Raw genomic sequence first — 23,708 nt, forward strand, 5'->3', positions numbered from 1 at the left:
ACATGTGTGAATCGACAAGCTGAGAAGGTAGGGCCAGTTAAAGCTTTCCAGAGCAAAGAGATTATGACCCCGGTGACCCTGACCCTGACTGACACTGTGTGACTGCATGACCCTCATGATAGTCCTAAAGTCCAGACATGTGCAGATGCAGTTCCTTCCACCTGTTCTGTGGCTTTATGTCCTCATGTGCTCATATTTTCATTCTGACCAAGCAGATCTTTATTTAACTTTATTTATTTTAACTTTATTTAGATTTATTTATATTTGATGTATATTTGAATGTCATCAGTCTATATTACCTCTTTCACTTAACATACTTATTTTAAGGCATATATAAAAAAAATAATAATCCAAGTTAGTGTTCAGACCTCAAGGTCAGTGCAATAGTCCAGCAGTACCAGTGATGACCACGCGATGGCTCGAGCACAGGCTCCGCAGAGCAGTGTTTGCACCCGGTCTTCGCGTTAGTGCTGCAGATGACTACGAGGATGATGATGAGTCACACTTGAAGAACTGGAGTGTAAAGCTAATGCAATGCTAAAAAGCTATGCTAAAGTTGCTATGCTAAACAATGCACTTGCTCGGCCGGTTCTCGAGCACCCCCCCCTCCCCCATCCCGTTCTTCTCCCTACAGCCCGACGTCAGCCGTGAGGGCGGCTGTGTTGTAGTCGCAGTGGGAGGACACGCCTTCACGTGGCTGACTCTGTGTGAAGGATGGTTAGAAATTGGGGACCTCCTGGAAGACCTGCCACCACAGATCCGGCGTTAAGCCGCGGCTCGTGCACCGCGCTGTGTGCTCAGCACTGATTCTGACGATGGAGTACTGAAAGCGCACACGTCGCGTGCGGGTTGTTTACGCGGGAAATGGCCACGATATGAGCGCGAGACACATTGAATAAAGGCTGTCGTCTCGCGGGGACGACCTCCGGGGTTTTCCGTCATGTTTGGGCTGACCGGGAGGTGTAAGTGCAGCCTGGTGCTGTCGCTGGTCCTCTCGGCGAGCTGCGTGTTCCTCTTCTGTGAGTATGGCATCTACTTCCCCGCCATTCTGCGCTGCTCCTGGCCGGAGATGAAGGAGAACACGGGTTCCAGGTCTTCTGGGGCTCTCAGGGCTCTCTTCTTATCCGACACCCACCTCCTCGGAGCCATCAGAGGACACTGGTTCGACAAGCTGAGAAGGTAGGGCAAAGAGATTACGACCCCTGTGACCCTGACCCTGACTGACACTGTGTGACTGCATGACCCTCATGACAGTCCTAAAGTCCAGACATGTGCAGATGCAGTTCCTTCCACCTGTGCTGTGGCTTTATGTCCTCATGTCCTCATGTGTTCATGTCCTTATGTCCTCATGTTTTCATTCTGACCAAGCAGATCCATCCCTTGCAGAGAACCGGCTCAGGTAGCTATATGAGGAGAGCTTCTGAGTGGTTGGGATGAAGATCAGCCATTTGGAGAGATTTGACACCCTGGAAACACCTGGTCACTTTCCGAAAAGGGGCAGTGGTCGATAACAGGGTTGTGGGTTCGATTCCCGGGCTTGGCAAGCTGCCACTGTTGGGCCCTTGAGCAAGGCCCTTTACCCTCTCTGCTCTCCGGGTGCTGGAGTTGGCGCCCACCGCTCTGGGTGTTTACTTGTGTGTGTGTGTGTGTGGTGTGTGGTGTGGGGTGGGGGGGTACAGTGACAAATACGTGCACCTTATTATTGTTATTATTATTATTATTAAATGTGAAAATAGCTAAAAATGACCTGAATGTTTTGTGAGATCCTGGAAAAGTCGAGCTCCTGGGCTGATGATACTCTACCCATGTGTGCAAAAACCAGTCTCTACTGAGAAGCTTTTAGTAAGCTGGATGTTGTCGTCCTGGATAACACATCCTGAGTAACATGTCCTGGTAAACACCTGGAAATGTCTTCCTAAAAAGAGTGGAGACCCTGCGTAACATGACTGAGACCGGTCATGCTGGTGGTTGAATGAGTGTAGAGTTAGGAGTCTTGCCCAAAGACTTTTTTATTGGTGTGGTGTAGGGAGCTTGTCCACCCAGGCATTCGAATCCCGGTCTGCCCCAAAGAAGGTGATGTTTCACCTGCACTGATATCCACCAACATTCAAGCCTGCCATATTTTCATATATTCAAGATTGATGTCAAGAAGAATGGGATAAATAAGACAACAATAAATTCTCCAGTCATTGTGAGCGAGAAAATCAACCACCAGCATTAAAACCTCTGGTTTAGGTTACCAAAGTGCTGAATAGAATAATAATATAGAAATAATGCTATAAACCCAAACTATACTACTAAATATACTATGGTTAATATGGTAAGTAGCCAATGGTTATACTAAAATTATAGCCATTGAAGAGCAGTACAGTCAATCTCAACCTCTGCATTTAAAACCGTCTGTGGCTGTGAACACACACACTTACACTAGTGAAATGGGGAAGAACACACACCTAAAGCAGTGCTCAGCCACCGCAGCAGCTGGGGAGCAATTGGGGTTTAGGTGCTTTGTTCAAGAGCGCCTCAGCCATGAATGTTGAGGAAGGAGAAACTGCTGTTCATTCACTCCGCCTTCCCCCTCATTTCCTGCTGACCTACCAGTCCCAAGCTCACTTCCCTAAACTTCACAGTCCTATACTACACTATACTATACTATACTATACCTGATAGAACGTTAAATATGCAGTGATTTGTGTGGTTAGTCTAATCCAGAATGAAATATAGCCTAAGCCTTGTCTTAGCATGATTAAGATATATGAGGGCTTCACAATGTTGGATAAACATGACGTTGCAATATTAAGAGTGCAGGAATTTTCACCAGATGTCAATGATCCAACCAGTCAGGATGTTAATAATGCACTCTGTGTGACTGTAAACGGCCAGTAGTAAAGTTTAGTTAACATTAATTCTGTATATTTATTTTGTAAAACTGATATAGTCCAAAAACAGTTTTATAGCACTCTGTGTCTAGGTCCTGAATGAGCCACCTGATGTTCAGACTTCATAATCATATCAGGACTGGCAAATAATTGCTGTAATTGCTTCTAAATGATTGCCACTGGATATATGTTTTAGATTTGACCAGTATTAATCGATATTACAACCAATATTTGGTATGTGCTGTTTAGTGGAGGAGTAGTGTGTTTAGGTGGTGTTGGGCCACTGTGTTGTGTCTGTGTCTGTAATGCTAATTTAGGTGAAATTGAGAGGAACCTAGAGCTGGGTAATATGGAAACAATTCTATCATGATACTTAAAGACATTATTTCCGACATGCAATATTTATCATAATATTTTGTCATGTAGAGAAAATGCACCAACAGCGTAAATATTTATTAAAAACTTCTATCCAAATACTGTCCCATACTGAGTACCGTGAAGCACTGACGATATCCACGATATACTCATTAAAGCATATTGTGTATCACGATAGCAAAATTTATCACAATACGATAAAATATTGTCATATTGCCCAGCTCTAGGAACCTGTTCTCTTCTAGTCAACACCAGTCGCACAAATGATGGTACAAGTAGTAAAGGCTTTTATCATCAAAAAAAACCTTGTATCTCCTTTTTTTCTGTTTTTCATTTCATTTTTGACATAATGTGAATCTAACAATTTTATAATATTGTCAAAATTTCATGATGAATAGACCAATAGAAATGCACCAAAATTACTAAATCTTTTTACCCTAACTGAAAAGCTATGAAGGTTTGTCTCCTCCGAAAGTTGCTGTTTTGGAAATGTATTTTGCGTGACAGTGACTATGCTGGATTTAACGGCTCTTGAATCATACAGTGAAAAGATCCAGCAGATAGACCAGTGGCTAATGGCAAAAATAGATAAGCAAAAATATCCGCTGGGCTGGAGATTATGGTGTTCATATACTGAACATTAAGGACATTAATCTGCTTAATGCCCCAATCAATATCTGCTCATTTCATGCCAAGAGCTTTCCTCATGACTGAACGTTGTGTTTGTGTAAGGCCCTCGTAACAGAGTTTATTATTGAGGAAATGGCCATCGAGCTGTGTACTGTTCTCTCACCCACACACTATCTGCTATACTTATGCCTGCACTGTACACTCTGTTTACATGCGTGTTGCTGTTTACAATAGCAGATGGGTCTACCTCAGCTATACTATACCTCTATTAGTATAGTAACAGAATAGGGCACCCAGCCTTCATGCACACATTTACACATTTGTTCTTGCACTTGTTCAAGCATGCCGACATGATTCAGGACACTTATTCAATGTTTTTGGTCCATTAAGATTTTAGGCTGAGCCCTAGCATAAGCATCCAGTCATGAGGGCAGTTGCTCCGTATGTTGACTCTGTATTTGTGTGTAGGGCTTGGCAGTGCATTGGTCTTTAAGACTGATCTACTTCCGTAGATTTTTAGTCGTCGTGTCCAGTGTCTTGGCTGTCTTGTTTAGCAGTGTGGGACTCTGTAATGTGAATGGCACCTAAAATCACGTCCAACCTTGTTTTTAGACAATTTATAAATGTGTGAAACAGCCTATCAGTGCATGCAGTTTCTGGATTAAAATATTTTTCTCAAAAACATTGACACAATTGCTTGAATGTATCTCTCTGTGTACAGTCATTTATACTTTTACCATAATTTTAAAAACACAGTATTAAAAAAACTAAACTAAACTAAGACCTACATTTCTGGCAAAAGTCAGCATATTCACTTAATGATTTGGATGATTTTTTGTTTTAGTACCAGTGGGTTGTTTATAATGTGGCACATTTCCATTAGTCTTTATTGATGGACAGAACTTTGCACCAGTTTTTGGCTATACATAACAACAGTACAAGAATGTAGTATTGAAATTGATTGAAACTGACATTATAAGAAACAAGCAACGGTCACTTTGTGGAACTAGGGCAACTGTCTGAAACAACCGAAAATGGTCCCAGATGACTTCCTACATAGTCCACATAGATATACATACATATTGCACTGTATGTTATACAATGTATACTATGTCCATAGCATGTATGTTGTATGTCCAAATTATTGTGGACACCCCTTCTAATGAATGCATGCATTTATCGACTTTAAGTTGAACCCATTGCTTAAACAGATGTGCAAATGCACATCTGTGGAGCAGTGGAACTGTGTTCTCTGGAATGATGGTGCTCCATCCAGTACTTTTTGGATGAGTTGGGGATAAGGTGGGGTGGACATCCAACACCCTGACCTCATTAATGCTCCTCTCACTGAATGCAGCTCTTGCAGATCCTTACAGTAATGCTCCAAATCTAGTAGAAAGCCTTATCTGGACAGTAGAGAAAGTTGTTACTCCAACGAAAGCAGGATACACTCTTTTTTTTGTGTTGCTGTTGTTGAATAGCCTTGATTTCAGAAGAAACAATGAATAAGCAAATACTTTTCCCAATTAAGTTCTGTGGGGGTTGGAGTGGTTTCATTTCAGTTTGTTTCAGCCCATTTATCTACTGATATATAAACACTGTTTAAGATGACTAGAAATTGTCCCAGTAGATATTAAGTCAAATGTGGAAAGATGTATGTCCACTTTAAGAATAATTATGAATAAAAGTACAAGTGCACTGTCCTATATGACTATTCTACTGCTATGAAATTACATGCTCTGCCTTCATGGTATGTGCATGGTTAAGTGGAGCAGATTAAAAATAAAAAGTACAGATGGCAGTACAGATTGTTTGATTGGCTTTCCTGACTTTCCTCCGGTTTCCTGAGATGAACAGGATTGTCATACCAAGGTCCTAGAGGGAAACACAGTTTGTTTTTTCCCTTGTCTGCCCCACCTTATTCAGGGCTTGGTAATTCACTGGTGGAGCTGGAGTCAGCTGTGTTCCATTAGTGGAAAATGCTAAACCGCAGTGCTGTGACCAGCCACCATTAGATTATGTATCCACTGCCCTAGTCTTATTTAACATATAAAAGAGGTATAATGCCACCTTTATTGTTAGATGCACTATGATCTGAGCTAAAGTGTGCATAAATTCAGAATCCGATGCCAAAAATATTTAGTAAAATGTTTTGTTTAGTTAAAAGTAAAAATGTTAATTAAAGGCTACTGAAATGTGAGTATATTTCTCTTCCTATGTTTGCATTGTAAAAATAGTGATTTTAGTATGTAAAAAAACAATCTACAAATGTAATGACTGGTTTAAGATGGTGGTTGTTGGAGAATTCTACTGGAAGCCTACTGTTCAGATGCATTTTTGTCCCCCAAGAAAAATATACACATATATATATATATATATATATATAAATATACGCTAATCACCCATAACATTAGTACTAATAGTGAGTAGGCCCTCCTTGTGCTGCCACAACAGATCTGACAATTCAGGGCACAAGACCTTTGAAGGTGTGCTGTGGTATCTGGCACCAAGGTTGTGAGGTTGGGCCTCCATGGATCTCATCAATGAGCCCTAGGTGCCCATGACCCTTTGGCCTTTTTATTGGTAGACCCCAGCATACCACTGCATACACCAGTCAAACACTGCATACCAGAAAACCCCCACAAGACCTGGAGTTGCTCTGTCCCAGTCATTCAGTCTTTACAATTTGGCCCATTGTTATAATGGCTCAGATTCTTACGCATTTTTCCTGATTGTAACACGTCCTCTTCAAGAACTGGCTGTTCACTTCCTGCCTAATAGATCAATATATCCACCTTGATAGATGCCACTATAGATGAAAAGTTTTCCCCTGCACTTGTTAGTGGTGCTAATGTTATTGCTGACCAGTGTATTTCTCAATTTGTGTGTAGAAAAATTTATTTAAAAGATAAACTTGGGAGGGAGATTAGTACATTTGCATTTTTAATAAAAATAAATAAATGAATAAATAAAATACAAAGCCTGTGTCAAGATGGCAATGTGAGGCCAAATATTTATCTTGCTAGAATATGGTTCATTTATGTCTCTTAATGTACATTATTAAAGACGTACCATCCCCTGTTTTAGTGTACTATGTTGCTACATAGTTTTTCCTGCGTGATTTGGTGGTGCAGTTTCATAGTTTCTTAAGACATTTCCCGTCAGGTCTGATATTGGTCGGATTTTGTGTTGTGTTCCTCCTCCCAGCACAGCTGAATTAATGTTCTGCAACACAGTGGGACCTGGAAAGAAGTAGAAGTGTTGCAGTGAAGCCACAAGGATGTTTGTCACCCAAAGACTTTAATTTTCTGTCATATTAGCCTGTATTACATATATTAACATCTAAACTGATCAACTATTTAAATATGACCTAGGCAATTCTAGAGCTTTGGAGACGTCCCAACAAGCTCACACTGGTTTAATACATCAACCTAATAGCTTTTTTGGTTGCATAATGTAGTGCTTGTCTACCTTGGGCTGTAATGATGCACCAGAGCAGAAATCTAAACTCCCTTTTTGTGCTACTAGGGAGTGGCAGATGGAGAGAGCGTTCCAAACAGCCATGTGGTTACTCAGGCCAGAGATGGTTTTTATTCTGGGAGACATTTTCGATGAAGGCAAATGGAGTTCACCTCAGGTAAGGCAGGAAGTCAGCACCACAGAACTGCAGGGTTGAGAATTGCAGCAAATTGCTCCAGCTGAAACTGTGCCCAAAACCAAAGCTGAAAAACTGAAACGTGCACATTCATTTGCCTCATTAGACTTGTAGTGACTGTAAATCTGTACACACTTATAAGGTGATTTCTTTTTGGATCTGCAATCAAATCTCTTTCACTGCTTTAGAACATTTTGTAAGAAGGCCAAAAAAGGTACCGTGTGGTGATTTTTATCCCTGACTGGGTTTTAAACAAGTGCAGCATGAAAGGAAAACCACGAACTTGGCAACTCTAGTGCTCTGTGATATCACAGTGTGTCAGACGCTCTGCGGAAAGTGTCATCTTACGAAGTATTGATATGTAAGCATAGCAACTTCAAGTTCTCTCAATTTCTAAATGAGAACAAAACAGTTGCATACAACTGGAGACAAATAAATGACTGATTTTAATGTTGTATAATGTTGATTATCTTGTAACAAAGGTACATGTTTAGGTCTGGCTTGTTAGTTAGACACTAGCTGAACATTAATTCTCGTAGTCTACATGTTCAATGCAGGAGAAATGGTCAGACAACCGGGTTGAATTTTAAGTGATGGTTCCTGGAAGAATGCGTCACAGCAACACTCCCTGTTGCGTAGCTGCAGACCAGCTTCAGAGTGCCCATGCTAACCCCTGTCCACTGTCAACAGTGCCTACAATCGGCGCACAAGTGTGTGGATTGGACCATGAAGCAATGGAAGGAGGTCACCTGGTCTGATGATCACTTGGATGGCTGACCATGCACCGTTTATCTGCGGACTATTCAGTCAGCCGGTCTTTCTTTCCTTTTAGCTTCTTGCCTCAGAAGTGGCAGAATGTTCAGTTTCACTTCACAGAACCATAAAAAGTAAATAAATGAGTATTCTGCACATGTTGTAAAGAGACAGGCTAACTCTTTCACAAATGTTAACTCCCTTTGAAATGTGATGTCATTTCACTTTCCCCATATAAAAGAGAAAGCCCCACTAATCTATGCCCCTGAGCTAGTTTGCAGGGCTCATCGTTGGCAGAGAATCAAGGGTGCTGAGTACGATTAGGGCTTAGGGCTTTGTCTGTGACACTATGCCCTTGTTTTCTTATAGATTATCCAGTCTTATTCGAACTGTTGCATCAATCCAGTGCTTTTGTTCTGAACAAGTGTAAAGTGTGTGTGTGTGTGTGTGTGTGTGTGTGAGAGAGAGAGACACTTTGTAGAGACTTCAGTAAGTCACAGAGAGTCCTCAGCACTGCTATGTCCCTGTTCTCAGTTCCTCTTTGCTCTTTACTGCATTATTCTCTTTGTGTAACTGCTTAAACATTTCCTCAAGCTGGTACAGTTCACTCTTCTGTTTTATTTTCTGACCTGGGATTTAATCTGTGTATACAACTTGTTGATTATAGAGATCTTGTCGCTTTATTAATAAATAAACATTTTTGCTTGTTTTAGGCTGTTTTTAGTTATTTTTTTGATAATAGTATGGATTTTAAATATTGTCGCTGTCCAGTGAAAAACATGTATCATATATTGTTGATTTTACAGAAGAAGACAAAAATACTCTTAACTTTGACTATAGTAGTTAATGTAAAATAAGAGTTTTTTCCCCATTTATTTGCATAATTTCTATTGGCCTGTTCATCCAGCTTTATTTGCACAGTGTTTTTCATTGGACAGCAGCAGAATGTAGATATTGATTGAAACTATATTTTAGGTGGCATTTTTTGGATATTTTCCTTCAGGATTGGGAGGATGACGTTAGACGCTTTAAGCAGATCTTTCGTCATCCCAGCGATACAGAACTCGTGGTCCTTATCGGCAACCATGACATCGGATTCCATCACGAGTGAGTTTGTAGAATTTACAGAGCATGTGCTTCTCAAGGTTCACACCAGGTGCTTATAGTTTTCAAGGCACCACTGCTTGTTAGAAATTATACAATAAGTTGACCTGTTGCTGAAGTTTGCTTGTTTTGTCAGGACCTATATCTGCTGTGATAATGAGCACTGTGATTTCTTATTCTCTTCTAAACAGGATGACTCGCTATAAACTGGAGCGCTTTGAGAAGGTGTTTAATGTGACGTCAGCACGCATCCTCACTAAGAGAGGAGTCAAGTAAGTCATTTAACATGAAACCTTGTATTCTTCTTCATTTCACAGCACAATAATTTATTTAATTATGACAGGCTGGGCAAAGGTAGGCTACTGTAAAATGCTCTGTTTTAAACTCTTAATGAGTTATGAAATCCTTCTCAAGAGTGTCAGGTTCATCACAACTGCAGTGATGTTTTTTATGATGGATCATCCAAATAGATCAGAAAAAGCTAAATAGAAAGAGCTAATATGACTTGGAGCCATTTTTTATGATCCTGCATATCACATTAGTTAAAAATTATCACCAAAAGTGACAGTAGCATGTTTTTAGTCAAAATACTACACACTGTGCTAGACTAAATTCAATGAAATACAACTTCTGCTCTGCAGTTTTATTAAAGCTGGTCAATCTATGAAAATAAATGTCAGCTAAGTGTGTGTACAAGCATACAGACTTGTGTGTGAGGCCATGCACAATCGTTAATGATTAGCAGTGTATACAAATAAAGGAAAAGAGCAGTAGTACCAGATTTCATAATCCTCATTCATGAATGCACAAATGTTACTGTGATGCTAATATCATTGTAAATGTATGAGTTCACTGGTGTGTTTTATGGATCTGGCTCTTTGTTCTTTAAGTCCCTGCTCTTTGCTGTTTATGTATAACCTTTCTTACCAATTAACAGCACATGTATGTGTGTGTGTTTGTAGTTTCTTGCTGGTGAACAGTGTGGCGCTGCATGGAGATCACTGTCCCATTTGTCAAAGTGTTGAGAATGAACTACACAGTCTCTCACAGGCGCTTAACTGCTCTGTACAGGTAACCCTCTCCTCGTCAATAACAGCGCAGGCATCATCATGTTGTCCTCATCACCATTATCATTATGATCTGCTATTGTAATACAGTCTCAGTGCGCATCACCACTGTCCTCTCTGGCTGCATTATATAAACATCACTGAATCCTAGGATCTTCAGTTATACCCATCATTGGGTTCCTTACACACAAGCCAGGATTGATTTCTGCAAACTTTAGGTATTGGTTATTTTTAGAGTATTGTGTACTAGGGATGTGAAGGTTGTTGGTTTACTGCGGTATAAAGCCATATGATAATCATACTATTTCATCATTCCAGTTTTAAGAATCCCCCTAAATGTGTACAGTTAACAGGGAAACAGTAGGAGTAACCTAATGTTGTTTATAGTTTGTGTGGAAAGCTAGGTTCAGAGTGCAGGGTCAGACCTACTACGTCACCGCTGTAGCAGAGTTGAACCAACAGTGGCAGCTTAGTGGACCTGGGTTTTAAACTCCCAGCCTAGTAATCAGTAACCCAGTGCTCTAACCACTAAGCTATACAAACGTTTTGGGATGTCCTTTCTTAGGGAGAATTAGGTAACAAATCCTCTACAAAGAACACACACAGAAAAAGTATCCGTATACTGAAGTTATGGCACATTTAATACGGTATGTTCTTTTTCTCAAGAGGTTCGTAAGCTTCTATCCTGTACAGAATCTTTTATATTTGCTCTTTCTCTTGAAAGGTGTCATTCAAACAAGAATTCGAACTGTATAAAATAATGTGACCAACTGCTTAATAAGATTAAGGTATTGCACCATATTTTAGTGCCCTTCATGACCATCTGTGTGAAGTTATGCATGTAATACAGTGCAGGGCAGGAAGTACAGTCTGTGATCTTGTAATCCTGAAGCTCGTCAGCCCCTGTCTTAGTCTTGACTAGGCACTTTCCGGAACGAGGCTTGCTGACCATACACACCCTTACTGACTCCTTTATACTTACTTTATTGCTTTGTTGCTTTTGACCTGCGGCAAGTAGTGGACTGTACACATACACTAACGTCCTGTTTCATTATTCATAGTTTCTCATTAAGCCTATGATCTCTCTGTGGTTGACCATGTTCAAACCTAAATGGACTCTTAACTATATGCCACTACTAATATTTCCACTATTTACCATCATTACTCTCATTACTCTTACCATCACTGCTATCACTATATTAAGTTATACTACACAATGATTATATTAGGATTCTGAAGATGTTGCACACCTGAGCAGTATAACAGTTTAGATGGTCACTTTTATCGTAATTTTATAAATAGTTCAGACCAGAGGAGGATGCGTTGGGTCCCCCTTGTGAGTCTTGGCTGCTCCCAAGGTTTCGTCTTCCAGCTCTGAGGGAGTTTTTCCTTGCCACTGTCTTTTACTAATTACAGATTGTGTAAAGCTGTTTTGTGACAACACCAGTTGTAAAAAGTGCTATACAAATAAATTTGATTTGATTGGTAGAAAAACTTACTGAGCAGCTTTAGCTTCAGGAGGACACAGAAGGGACAACTGCCATTAATCGTAACAGCTTGGTGTATTCATGGCTTTGCGGTTTTAGGGATTATGGTCTTAATTTTGACCACCACGTCCTCAGCTGACTAACATCTGGATTCAGCTTTAGAACAGCATCTGATTGGATCCAGTAAACCCTAATTCCTGGAATACATTTTAGTGTCTGCTGTGTGCTATAATGTTCATCTGCTGGGTGGGGGTCATGCCTAAGCAGTTAAGCATGCAGTTCACTGCAGTGAATGAAATGTAGTTGAAATATTCTCCCTCACAGAAAGGAGCTGTAGCAGACATGATGCTGCTGATTTATAACACTCAAGAACTGTAAAGCCTCTGATCTGCATTTGCGTATATACTGATTATACACAAAACGCTCAGCAGACACTGAACTAGCCAGTGATCATTGTTTTAATAAAGGCAATATCAGTCTGCTGTGTTCTTAGAAAACCCACTCCCACTCCAGATGTCTGTAAAAAGTAGGGGGGTAACAGATCATAAAACTCACAGATTGGAGCATGGATCAGATAATTTTTCAGATCAGCAAAAAAAGGTAAAAGGAGGGGGAGGGGCAAGTATAGATTTGCTCTCCACAGAGACACCAGTGCGATGTTACTCCAGTGGTGATTATATTATATGACAATTAGGCCTATTTGTCATGATGCTGTCTTTTCCAGCTCTGTTGCTTTCTGATACTGATACTGGGCTGAGTGATGTACTCTTAGTGTGTATCAGGTTAGTTTTGTATCAAGTAGCTTTGGCAGAATCGTAATAGTAAAAAAACGAGTCAGACTGATGACGTTTTTCTATTGGGATGTGTATATCCAATACCAGAGGTCCTTATTTCCATCTAGCGTTTGAACGAGGAACTACAGTATTCTTTGACCAACTGCTGTAATCCTTAGTTCGGAAAATGTGGATCATATGTTAAATGTAAATAATGTCCAATGGCATATTTGGGCAGAAAATCAGCTGATACTGATACATAACTGATTGATCCTTCCCTCTCTAGTCATATGGCTTTCTCGTGGCACAATTTTACATACCATAACAGCTGTGTCCACATGCTCCGATAATGTGACACACAACGGCTCTGCCACTGCAATTCTGATGAGAAATTTAGGAAATAATTACTCGTATTACACGCTATTAAGGTTCAGTTGTGGCAATTAATCTGTGAGACGAACCATTGGGGGGCGATCTGTACAGATCATGGATCAACTATGATCTGTTACACTACTATTACATACTGATGGAGGCCACATGAGACATGGAAATTACACATCCACGACAAAACCATGTATGTTTTCTACCTGAATTTTGTCATCTTAATTTAAATGTGTATGTATATGTACAATATACTGCACTGGTGTACTGTTCTATACCCGGATTAAGCACACAAAATGCTGTTTTTGCCATATAAAGGCATTGCATGTAGGATCCTATGATGGGATGTCTTTTAAAAAAGCACATTAGGTAATGATTACTTTTGATGAATGAATTGTGTATGAGCTGTGTGGGTTGAATGTGGTGCCAGGCTAACTGTCATTGCTGGATTTGTCAGAGTCTACAGTCTGAGAGTATGAGACATCGCTGCAGAGACTTGCAGAGATATGCATCGACACCTCCCATTTTACTGCAGGTAAGGTGTGTGTGTGTGTGTGTGTGTGTGTGTGTTTGTAAGTATGTGAGTGTGCAAAGGGCAGAGACTGATAGTGCTGATAATTTGGCCCACCATTCAGGTATCTCCTTTGACGTCCAGTGCAAAGTAGAAAGTACAGTCTAAGCAGAAAACAGCTGAGTAGAGGTAGATCATAGAAATGATCAGGAAATGTTCTCCTCTGTGATTTGCGTGTTTATTTGTTTAAAGGCCAAAAAGCATTAGCAGTATTGGTCTGTGCCCTTTATCATTTAATATCCTAAAGACCTTGTGTTCAGTACTACTTCAGCCTGGTTGATGTTACCCATCACCGAAGACGGTCACCAGACCTCAGAGAACAGTGCTGTATCATGTTTCCTAAACCTGACCATTAAGCTGGTTTTCCACTTGGTGAGGTGTCCATCTCTTAGCCCAGGTGCTTTTATGCATCTGAATCACCAGGTGTGAAATAACACCTGCAGGGACAGGCTGCTCTTGCAGATCCACTCTGCACATTGTTCATTTACTGCAGGTGATTGTACCTTGTAACCTGCTCGCCTGCTCTAGATTAAAGCAGGATGAGGTCAGCTAATGGGTGCTGATTTTTACCTCAGACTGGAGCCTGGGTTGCGGCACAAAATGACCCACATTCATACCAGTTGGCGCTTCTTATTCCCAGCCTGGGTCACTCCACCCATGTTTAGCACTTTCATTGCTCTTACATTTTGATTACTATAAGCCAGCAATAAGCTTTCAGTAATGGACTCTGTTTCTAAGTCCGTAACAGAAACCGGTTGGGTGTAGCATTAAAAGCCTTAAAAGCCTGTTCCTCTAGAGGGCAGTAAAAGATAGCACAATTTTTTTTTTAAGTGGTGAGAACTATGGTGATGGACACAAGTATTAGGACACCTGCTCATTCATTGTTTTGTCTGAAATCAAGGGTACTGTCCATACTGTTTAACAGAGAAGGATTTTAACCAGACTTTAGAGCATTGCTGTAAGGAATTGATTGTCTTCTGCAACAAGAGCCTTAGTGAGGTTATGATGTTGGATGATCACCACCTCATCCCATCCCTTACTCATCCCAAAAGTATTGGATGGAGCACCATCATTCCAGAGAACGCAGTTCCACTGCTCTACAGCACCATCATTCTTAGAGAACACTTCTCCACAGCGCTATGATGGGGGACTTTATGCCCCTCTAGCACACACCTGGCATTAGGAATGATGCCAATAGGTTCATGTTTATCTGCTCCAGGGAGTCCTGTTCAATTGGCCATACCTTTCTACAAGGACTGGACAAGCTGTATGTGTGCATCTGGCAGTGGGTCTTTACAGAAAACATTGAATCTACATTAAACTCTTGAAAGTTAGGGTCTTTTGCTTCTCTTGTGAAGTTACGGTTTTGAATTTGAGAATTTCTGAGATTTGTAGAACAATTCTAATGAATCCCAAAAGTCAAGTTAGTCTAATTAGTTGATAAATAAAAGCAGTGCATATTTATGTATCTCGTAACTTATACAAACGTGATGAATGTGTTTATTTTCCAGCATTATCCTCTCTACCGGGTCAGCGATGCTGAGTGCACAGGTGAAGACGCAGCTCCACCTAACGAACGCTACCAGCTCTTTCACGAGCGCTACGATGTGCTTTCTCAGGATGCCTCAAAGATGGTGAGGGACACTCATTTACACACAATCTCTAAAAGCTTATTCAAGCATCGCTGTTTTCTGTAGTACACAAAACTAAAGCACATGTTTAAAAAAAATTCTAGAGGTGTGTATCTATCTAGATACGGGCGGAATGTCTCTAAATACAGTGGTCAATTAAGAAAGGAAAGGAAGCTTTACTTTAAGCAACATACGGCCATATTGAATTTGCCCAACTCTCTCTTCCGATTCACAGCTGCTGTGGTGGTTCCAACCCCGTCTTATTCTGAGTGGCCACACCCACAGTGCCTGCGAGGTTCTCCACGAGAAGCGCATACCTGAGATCAGCGTTCCATCCTTCAGTTGGCGAAACCGCAACAACCCCAGCTTTATCCTGGTAAGCGCAAATTAATTAATTAATTATTGAAGTATTGTCTTCCATCCCTCCAGTACATTTCCAGACACTTGTTGAACTGTACTGGAGGTATAGAAGACCGTTATTCCAAAAGAAATTCCCACAGTTGGAGTTTTGATGATTGCAGTGGACATGATTGCAGGACACATTATTCCAAAGTGTCCCATAGGTGATTAGCTGGGATGAGATCTGATCATGGATCAAAAAAAAATACAGCCTTATATTTGACATCCTTTTCATGTCTGTCAACCCCCTCTTGTCTCCTGGCTCCTCCTGTCCTTTGGGTGGAGACATTTTAGCCCTCAATCTAGCCACCAGAATGACAGAGTGACTCATTTCTCCTTTCACACCTCCTTTAATCTTTAGATCATCCGTGCTGTCAATTAATTTCAGTTGAGCTCTCAACCTGAAAAAACCTGCTCAAATCTGGCTATGAATCACCTACTTTAGGCCTGGCATCGTCTGCCAGTATAATAAGGAGTTTATGCACTGCAGTCCTACTGTTCTATCCCTGCATTGATATCCTCAGTCACCTGAGTAACAGTTACTCAGTTACTGCATTACTAATGCACAAGCATCACGCTCATTAAATGTGTGCTTTTAATCAACCCTATGTACTATGTCTTCCCCATAGAGATCACTTTAGTCACCATTCCTTTTGCAGACGTTGTGACTGAAGCTAATGTCATTTGTGCCCCAGTCATAAAGTCACTTTTACCTGTATCTAAAATATATAACTGGGCTTGTTGAGTAATTTTAGACCTGCCACAGAGCATCATAGAATGATAATCACTTCATTCTACCGTGCACCATATCTGTCTGGAAGCATCGGCACTGTTTGTTTCTACAGTTATTTTTTCAGGTCTACTCATTCATTTAGGCTGCGTTCACACAGCAGGTAAAAGTGGCCCCAGTCGTTTGTTTTTGTCATTTGTGACACAGATGTGCTCTCTGTGTGGCAATGTGAACAGCAAAAAACCCAACAACCCACTTTTAGATTTGGGCCATATCATATGTGGTATTGAAATCCACCACGCATCCGATACACTTCTCAGTCTGAGCAGCCAGATCGGAATGAATGCAATGAATGCATTCCGTCAATCCAGCTCCACATTTGTCATAAATGCTTCCGGAGGAGAAGGGAAAATGGACAGCAGCAGTGAGGGAGGTTCTTATGGGGGGATAGTGAGGTAACAGACCTAATGAATATTTAAGATATCTGGCGTGAAGTCTCTGTTCATAACTTATAATGCACTTTCACATCCACTCCTTTGCAGCAATTTCTAAAGATGTGGACATAAGTAAACAGTGGGGAATATCAGAATCATTCATCAAAATGGCATAAGTGTCCACTTCAGAACAGTAGAGGAATCCAACCCAATTTTCCAAGATTGTTATTGCCCAGCAATACGTAAATGCAGCAGTGATGCGCTCAGTACACACTTCAAAATAAAGGTGCTTCAAATGGTTATTTGAGCAATGCTGCAGGAAAACCATTTTTTTTATTTTTCTAAATAGATGTGACCTTTTAAGCTTTTAAGCTTTTAAGGTCACAAACATGGTTCTTTATGGAACCAAAAGTGCTTCTTTTCAGGCATCACTTAGAAAACTCTTTGCAGCACCTTTCTTTATAGTGTGCATGTTTCTGTATTTAATTCACATTAGTTATTTTTTTGTATCTATGTTTGTTTTTTGACTTATTTCCTCCTGTTTTTCTCTCCTTGTGTGTGCAGGGTTCTTTCTCACAGTCTGACTATGCACTGTCCAAGTGTTTCCTGCCGGAGGAGAGCAGCGTTATTGCAGTGTACCTTGGCAGCGCAATGGCATTAGCCCTGATCACCCTGGGCCATCTCAGTCTGTTTCGGGGAGCTCTGCACATAGCAAACGTCCTCCTGGGAAAGCAGAAGTCTCTATGAGTCCAGCGTGTTTTTTTGTTTGTTTTTTTTTGCCCAACTACAACATCTGAACCTGGGAACTAACTGCTGAGTTTAATCAGACGTGTTAAACTCATGAGACTGTGTAGGACCTTCAAGCCTGGAGTTCTCCACCACTGTGTTTGTGATGGTACTGGGGCTGAAGAACCATGTGTCTTAGTATGTTTACATGAGGTATAAAACTGGATGAAGTTCTCAGCAGCATTGCAGCACAAAGACCATTGCACAATGGTAGGGACAGAATTACTAAGATTTGTCTCATCCTTTTATTTATCTTAACATGACACTAAGCCATGAAGTACCTGAGCTTCGTTCTCAAGCACACCACTGTAAAGCTGAAGTTTTGGATGCTCAGGAAACCTAAGCCAGATATCGGTCAGGTAGATATTTAATACTGTGAAGAGTTTTTTTTTTTTTTTTTTTTTTTTTTTTTTGAGAAGCTAGATTTAAGAACCTCAACATAATGTAGATTCTAGGCCAATTCAAACTTTTTTTAAGGCTACATGTTACCTGGTGGAATGCAGAGTCTGGGCATGTTATGGTCGTACTCTCTGTTACTGTGAATAGTTACAGTCGAAAGAAACTTCAGATGAAACCGTTTTTTTTTTTTTTTTTTTTTGTAGAATTGTTACAACATTTGTGCTTCCAGATAACCTTTACCAAGGTCTCAGGCCGTGTTTAGCTTGTTCAGAATTGGCTTGATCCCAGTTGTTCCCAGAAAGGTCAGACGATGCAAATTTCACAGCTTGATAAACACTCTTCAGACCATGTCCCAACAATCAGCAGCCATGGGCCTTTCTAAGCTAAGCTGCCTAGTACTGGAATTAAAACAACTGACGCCCACACAGCCGGAGAAGGCAGTCAAAAAATAGAAAAGAGTTTTTAGGTTGCTGTGTCCTCAGTTTGTAAAGTAATTAAGAAATGTCAGTTAGCAGGAACGATGGAGGTCAAGTTGAGGTCTGGAACACCAAGAAACCCTTCAGAGAGATCTGTTTGTAGGATTACTCGGAAATTCTTTTGGAAATCCAGTCATCTTTTACTCACCTAGCTATTCACAGCAACAGAAATTTTAACATGGGGTACCCAAACATTTGCATGTCACTATACATGAACTTTTAATGGCGACTGACAAACATGCATGGGCATCTGTTAAGGCTTGCACTTTGTTGGAATGAACATTTGTGTTCAGTTGTCTCAAGACCTGCTTAGAAACCTTTATTTTTACATGTGTACTTTTACATGGCCTTATGTAAACATGCCAAGTAGTTTGTTGGCTTTTGTAAGCTTATGACTGAACAGGTGGATTTCAACCCTTTGTCGCCCCCACCTCTTCTTCTGACATGCTGAAATTATTTATTATTACTTTTAATTCCCAGAAAATGTTTTAACTGGAGTTTAAATTGGAATAAAAAGCCAAACCCGGTCACTGATGCAAGTTATTATTCGTCTCCTCACCCTGGTTGAGCAATAAAACACACATTTTCTTTTAGAGGTATTTTATTTGCAAAATTACATTTCTCCCGACATTCTCATTCTAAACAAAGACAAAGGTCTTCTAATGTGCCTCTTTATTAAAATAAAAATTAAGAAACAACAACCAAAAAAAGTCCTTGAAGGCCAGACACAGAGTTTTTTTTTGTTTAGTTTTTTTCAGTTTTTCATTTCTTATTCTTCACTCAGTCATCACTCATTTGAACATGTAGAAGCCTCAGAGGAAAGAGAAATCTAGCCTACCTAGCAGTGCTGTAGCCTCATCGTACAGCTGCTGAGTCAGCGCACAGCCTGTTCCAGTCGCCCGGACAGCGCAGTTCGGAAACCAAAACGGTGGACAAACGTGCTCTGGAGCTATTTAGGGCACCAGGCAGGGACAAACTACTTCTAATGGATGTGCCAAACTATCTTGACCTGGCTTGTGTGTGTGTGTGAGTGCGAGCCGTAGGTCGTTCAGGATAGTCTTCCGGCTGTTTGATCTGTTTGATTTGTCTCTGCTGTGGTGAAATGTGAATGGAAAGTACAGACCGGCCTGAAAATGAAATCCAACATCCAACATACCTGCCTAAATTACAGAGGAAAGCTTAAGGTAGTGCAAAGAGTCTCTGACTGGATTCTAATGCTCTAAAAAAAGAAGGAAATAATAAATATATAAATAAAAACAGTGTATTTAGGTTTACAGGTCTTAATAACTGGGGTGCAGTTAACCATGGAGGTGCTGCAGAGGTTCCCTTGAGCGATGCCATAGAGGAAGCACTTTGGGTTCTATAAAGATCCGTGATTGTAAATGAGATCTCACACTCACTCTCTTCACTCTATTGTATTGTAATCATGGTTCTTCGTGAAATCAAATGTGCTGTCCTATGGCATTGTTTAAAGAACCCTTTGTAGCAGAAATGTAATTTTATAAATGTAATTTAAAATATATAAAAAACTTTTTCAAAGTTTTTTATATATTATAAAGTGTGGAAGATAGTAGTGGAAAAAGACATGACGAAAAGGTTTCCCCCTAAGGGACACTAATGCTCTAGGAACAGATCAATAAAAGCAGATTTTTACTTCTCTGGGAGGCTTTGCCTTAGTTTGGTGGTTAAAATCTCTTTGATTGATTTTAGTTATTTTAAAAGAAAAGCAAACAGGCCTCTACAACAGATTACTGTGAAGAGGATGGAAGAAGGATGCTTATTAAAGTTGCTTATGATGAATAAGTCAATAAAAACAGTGAAGGTCAAACTTCTGAGGTCTGGGTGACCTTGCCTGACCTAAAAGCATGTTAAACTGAGACCATGGGAACTATATGGGTGTGGTACCACAGAGCTAAGCGTAGAAGATCAGGGCATGGTCTGTAACTCGAGCTTATTCCATAACTCCAGTTTGACTGCTAGCACCACCTGCTGGCACTACCTTGTCACGTCGCACCGATAAGCTGTCCGGTAAGGAACTGGTCTGGAGAGGCTGTGCTGTGCTCAGCGGCTGAGAGGCAGGACGGTCAGTGCCTACATGTTCTGGACACCCCCGCGCTGTCCTGAAGGTTCAAGGGACGGGTCGACGAACCACTTATCTCTCTCGCCTTCCTCCTTCGTCCTAAAGTACGCCTATGTATATGCATGGCTATGCATAACAACCTCGCTAGACATTCATAAATATGTATACGCATAGGCACACACATTCTATGTATAATTGTACATATATATTTATAGAATATAGCTTCTTCTTCTTCTTGTGACTTTTATAAATGTATATGTACACATATATAAATATAAAAATGCAGATGTACAACTTTTGGGCATAACACAAATGTGCGGGGATGTGGGCGTACACATGCACAACATGCATGCAGGCACACGCGCACGCACGCATACGCACGCGTACACACGTATATCCCCGCCGTAACCCTGTGTACACGCCTCACGCACACGCACACATACACAGTTCATGTCTTCTAAAAAGATGCTTCCTACTCGAAACGTCAGCAGGCTGCAAGTTTGGACACTTCCAATGGATTTTTAAAGCTGTCAACGAGTCCTAGAAAGGGAGAGAGAGAAATAAAACAAACAAACAAACGGAGGAAAAAACAAACAAACAAAAAAAGAAACACGAAGAAGGAAAAACAAAAAGGCATGTACTCTATATCTGCAACTTCTCAACATCAGCAAGTGGTTAAATTTGCATATTGTATACAAGATTTTTTTGCCTAATTTTCTTTTTATACTAAAGACCATATCATCGTTATTCTTTATAAACCAGAGGAAAAAACGCGTTTCTACAGAGAGAGAGAGAGAGAGAGAGAGATTGAAAGAGAGAGAGAGAGAGAGAAAGAGAGAGAGAGAGAGAGATCCCCATCAGCAGGCTGTGCTGCGGTTAAGATTTGACATCAAGCTGTACAACGCCGTCAAAAATGTACTTACATCTAAATCCCCATTTACAGGTACAGCCGTAATCAAAGGCACGAGGAGCTTCTACAAGTCAAAGTTGTTTTTTTTTTGTTTGTTTTTTTGTTGTTTTTGTCTCTTTTTCAATGAAGTTGTACAAAATAACATTACATTTTGCAGGCCTGTACAAGATAAAGCAAACCTTGCACGTTCCTCCTTAGGATAATAATAAAACAACCCCTCCCCCCAAAAAATATATTATGTATTTATTTATATATATTTATATAGGACTAGCGCCCACCATATCAAGACACCTTCCCCCTTGTTCTAAGAGAGGTTGGCCAATCAAGTGCGGTGGTTCTCCCTAGGCAGAAAAAGAAAAGCGCCTACTGCCTGCCTATTGGCCAAGAGGTGCCAAGGACTACAAGTCCCACAAGCCACCACTCTTACGCCTAGTCTGTGCTCATTGGACGATTCCAACAAACCCACCCACCCCCAAAACCTACCCACCCCCGGCTGTCCCGGCAACCCTGCACTCTTATCTGGAAAAAAAAAAATTAAAACAAACAAACAAAGAAAAAAGCAAAACACATTCCAAAAAAACAAACAAACAAATAAACAAAAAAAAGGGAAAAATACATACTAAAGAGGAAAAGTGGCGAGTAATAAATATGGCGGTGCTACATAGTGAAGTATGCTTCCTGGCCTTCTTGTTTTTTTAAGGAACCTGATGCAAAGTGCATTGTCCACCCCCTACGTCAAGTATTCTACTAAAAACAAACAAACAAACAAAAAAAAAAGACCTTCGCGCATTTTTTTTTTGCGGAGGAGAGGTCAAGCGTTCAGACTTCTTAACGTGCCTGAAGTTACCACAGGTTTCCGTTAGGTTAGCTGGTCCACGTCCAACCACAGCTAGCAGAAAGTAAAAAGTCCTCGAGACGCAGAAACGGGGAAAAAAATCAAAAATGAAAACAGGAATGACCTTGGAGTGATCAAAAAAACAAACAAACAAACAAACAAAAAAGCAATCCAAACAGCGTCTTCAGGTGCACACACACACACACTCGTACACACAAAACACTCACCGCTCACTCACTCACTCACGCACCTCACTCTCGTCTCAGAAGTACAGGCTATAAATAAGGAGATGAAACGGAGGAGGAAAAAAGCATCAAAGGAGGGGTAAAAAAGAAATCACATGACAACATTGTCACTTGTCAGTAGTTCACATAGTCCCGCTGCGATCTGGGAGTGGAAAAGAAGCGATCCGGTCGGATCCAGTGGCGGTGGCGGCCAATCACAAGAGCTCGTACTGGCGGAGGTGCATCCTCTGGATGATGTCACGACAGTCGTTGAAGACGCGACGGATGTTCTCCGTGTCCACGGCGCAGGTGAAGTGCGGGTAGCAGTAGTGTTTGTCCGAACCACTCGCTGTGCTGATCCTCTGTGGGAACACACACACACACACACACACACACACACACACACACACACACACACACAAACACACAGTCCAGGTTATGAATGAGACAGCATGAATGTGACAGCATGAATGTGACAAGTTCTGCCTCTCTTCCTCAGCAGAAGGAGGCAGAACTTACCACTTCTCTCCAGACTCTCTCATACTCATACAACCCTACACTACATGGACAAAAGTATTGAGACACCTACTCGTTCATTGTTTCTTCTGAAATCAAGGGTATATAAAAACATTTCTCCTGCTTTTGTTGAAGTAACTGTCTCTACTGTCCAGAGTAGTCTTTCTTTCATTTTGGAGCAGTGTTGAGAGGATTTGATTGCATTTAGCGACAAGCACGTTACCGAGGTATGAATATTGGATCATCACCATCATTTCCAGGAAAACAGTTCCACTGCTCCACACTCCTCTAGCCCACACCTGGCATAAGGCATGGTGCCAGTAGGTTCATTTTTATCTGCTTCAGAGAGACCTATTTCATTGGCAATACTTCTCTAGAGGGACTAGACAAGCTGTTTATGGGCACTTGCACAGTTTCTGTCAGCAATAGGTGCAGCTTAAAGTACCTGAACATATTATTATTTTGAAGGGGTGTCCACAAACATTTGGACTAGTAGTATTTGGCATAGTGTACATGAACATGGCATGTGAACGAGTTCCTCTTCTGAGAAATTAGCTGCCCACTTGCACTTGGACTTGCAAAGTGAAACTGAGTGAAAGATACAATAATACAC

The 23,708-nt window shown here is 40.8% G+C and overlaps 2 protein-coding genes across 2 annotated transcripts in view; one reads left to right on the forward strand and one right to left on the reverse strand.

Moving 5' to 3' along the window:
* The first annotated feature begins 480 nt into the window (after positions 1–480).
* mppe1 (metallophosphoesterase 1) lies at positions 481–19,051 on the forward strand. The gene is made up of 9 exons (XM_072691275.1): positions 481–1,179; positions 7,413–7,521; positions 9,296–9,399; positions 9,588–9,668; positions 10,359–10,467; positions 13,562–13,639; positions 15,187–15,309; positions 15,542–15,682; positions 17,434–19,051. The coding sequence occupies exons 1-9, from the start codon at positions 941–943 to the stop codon at positions 17,614–17,616; spliced, it is 1,167 nt and encodes a 388-aa protein (XP_072547376.1). The 5' UTR covers positions 481–940; the 3' UTR covers positions 17,617–19,051.
* A 2,957-nt stretch (positions 19,052–22,008) lies between these two features.
* Positions 22,009–23,708, reverse strand: part of gnal (guanine nucleotide binding protein (G protein), alpha activating activity polypeptide, olfactory type) — a 63,842-nt gene continuing 62,142 nt past the window's right edge. The window contains exon 12 of the mRNA XM_072691288.1: positions 22,009–22,941. Within this exon, the coding sequence (XP_072547389.1) occupies positions 22,795–22,941 (147 nt within the window). The 3' untranslated portion in view covers positions 22,009–22,794. The remainder of the gene's footprint in view (positions 22,942–23,708) is intronic.

Source organism: Salminus brasiliensis, chromosome 1 (assembly GCF_030463535.1).
Source record: "Salminus brasiliensis chromosome 1, fSalBra1.hap2, whole genome shotgun sequence".
Lineage (NCBI taxonomy): Eukaryota > Metazoa > Chordata > Actinopteri > Characiformes > Bryconidae > Salminus > Salminus brasiliensis.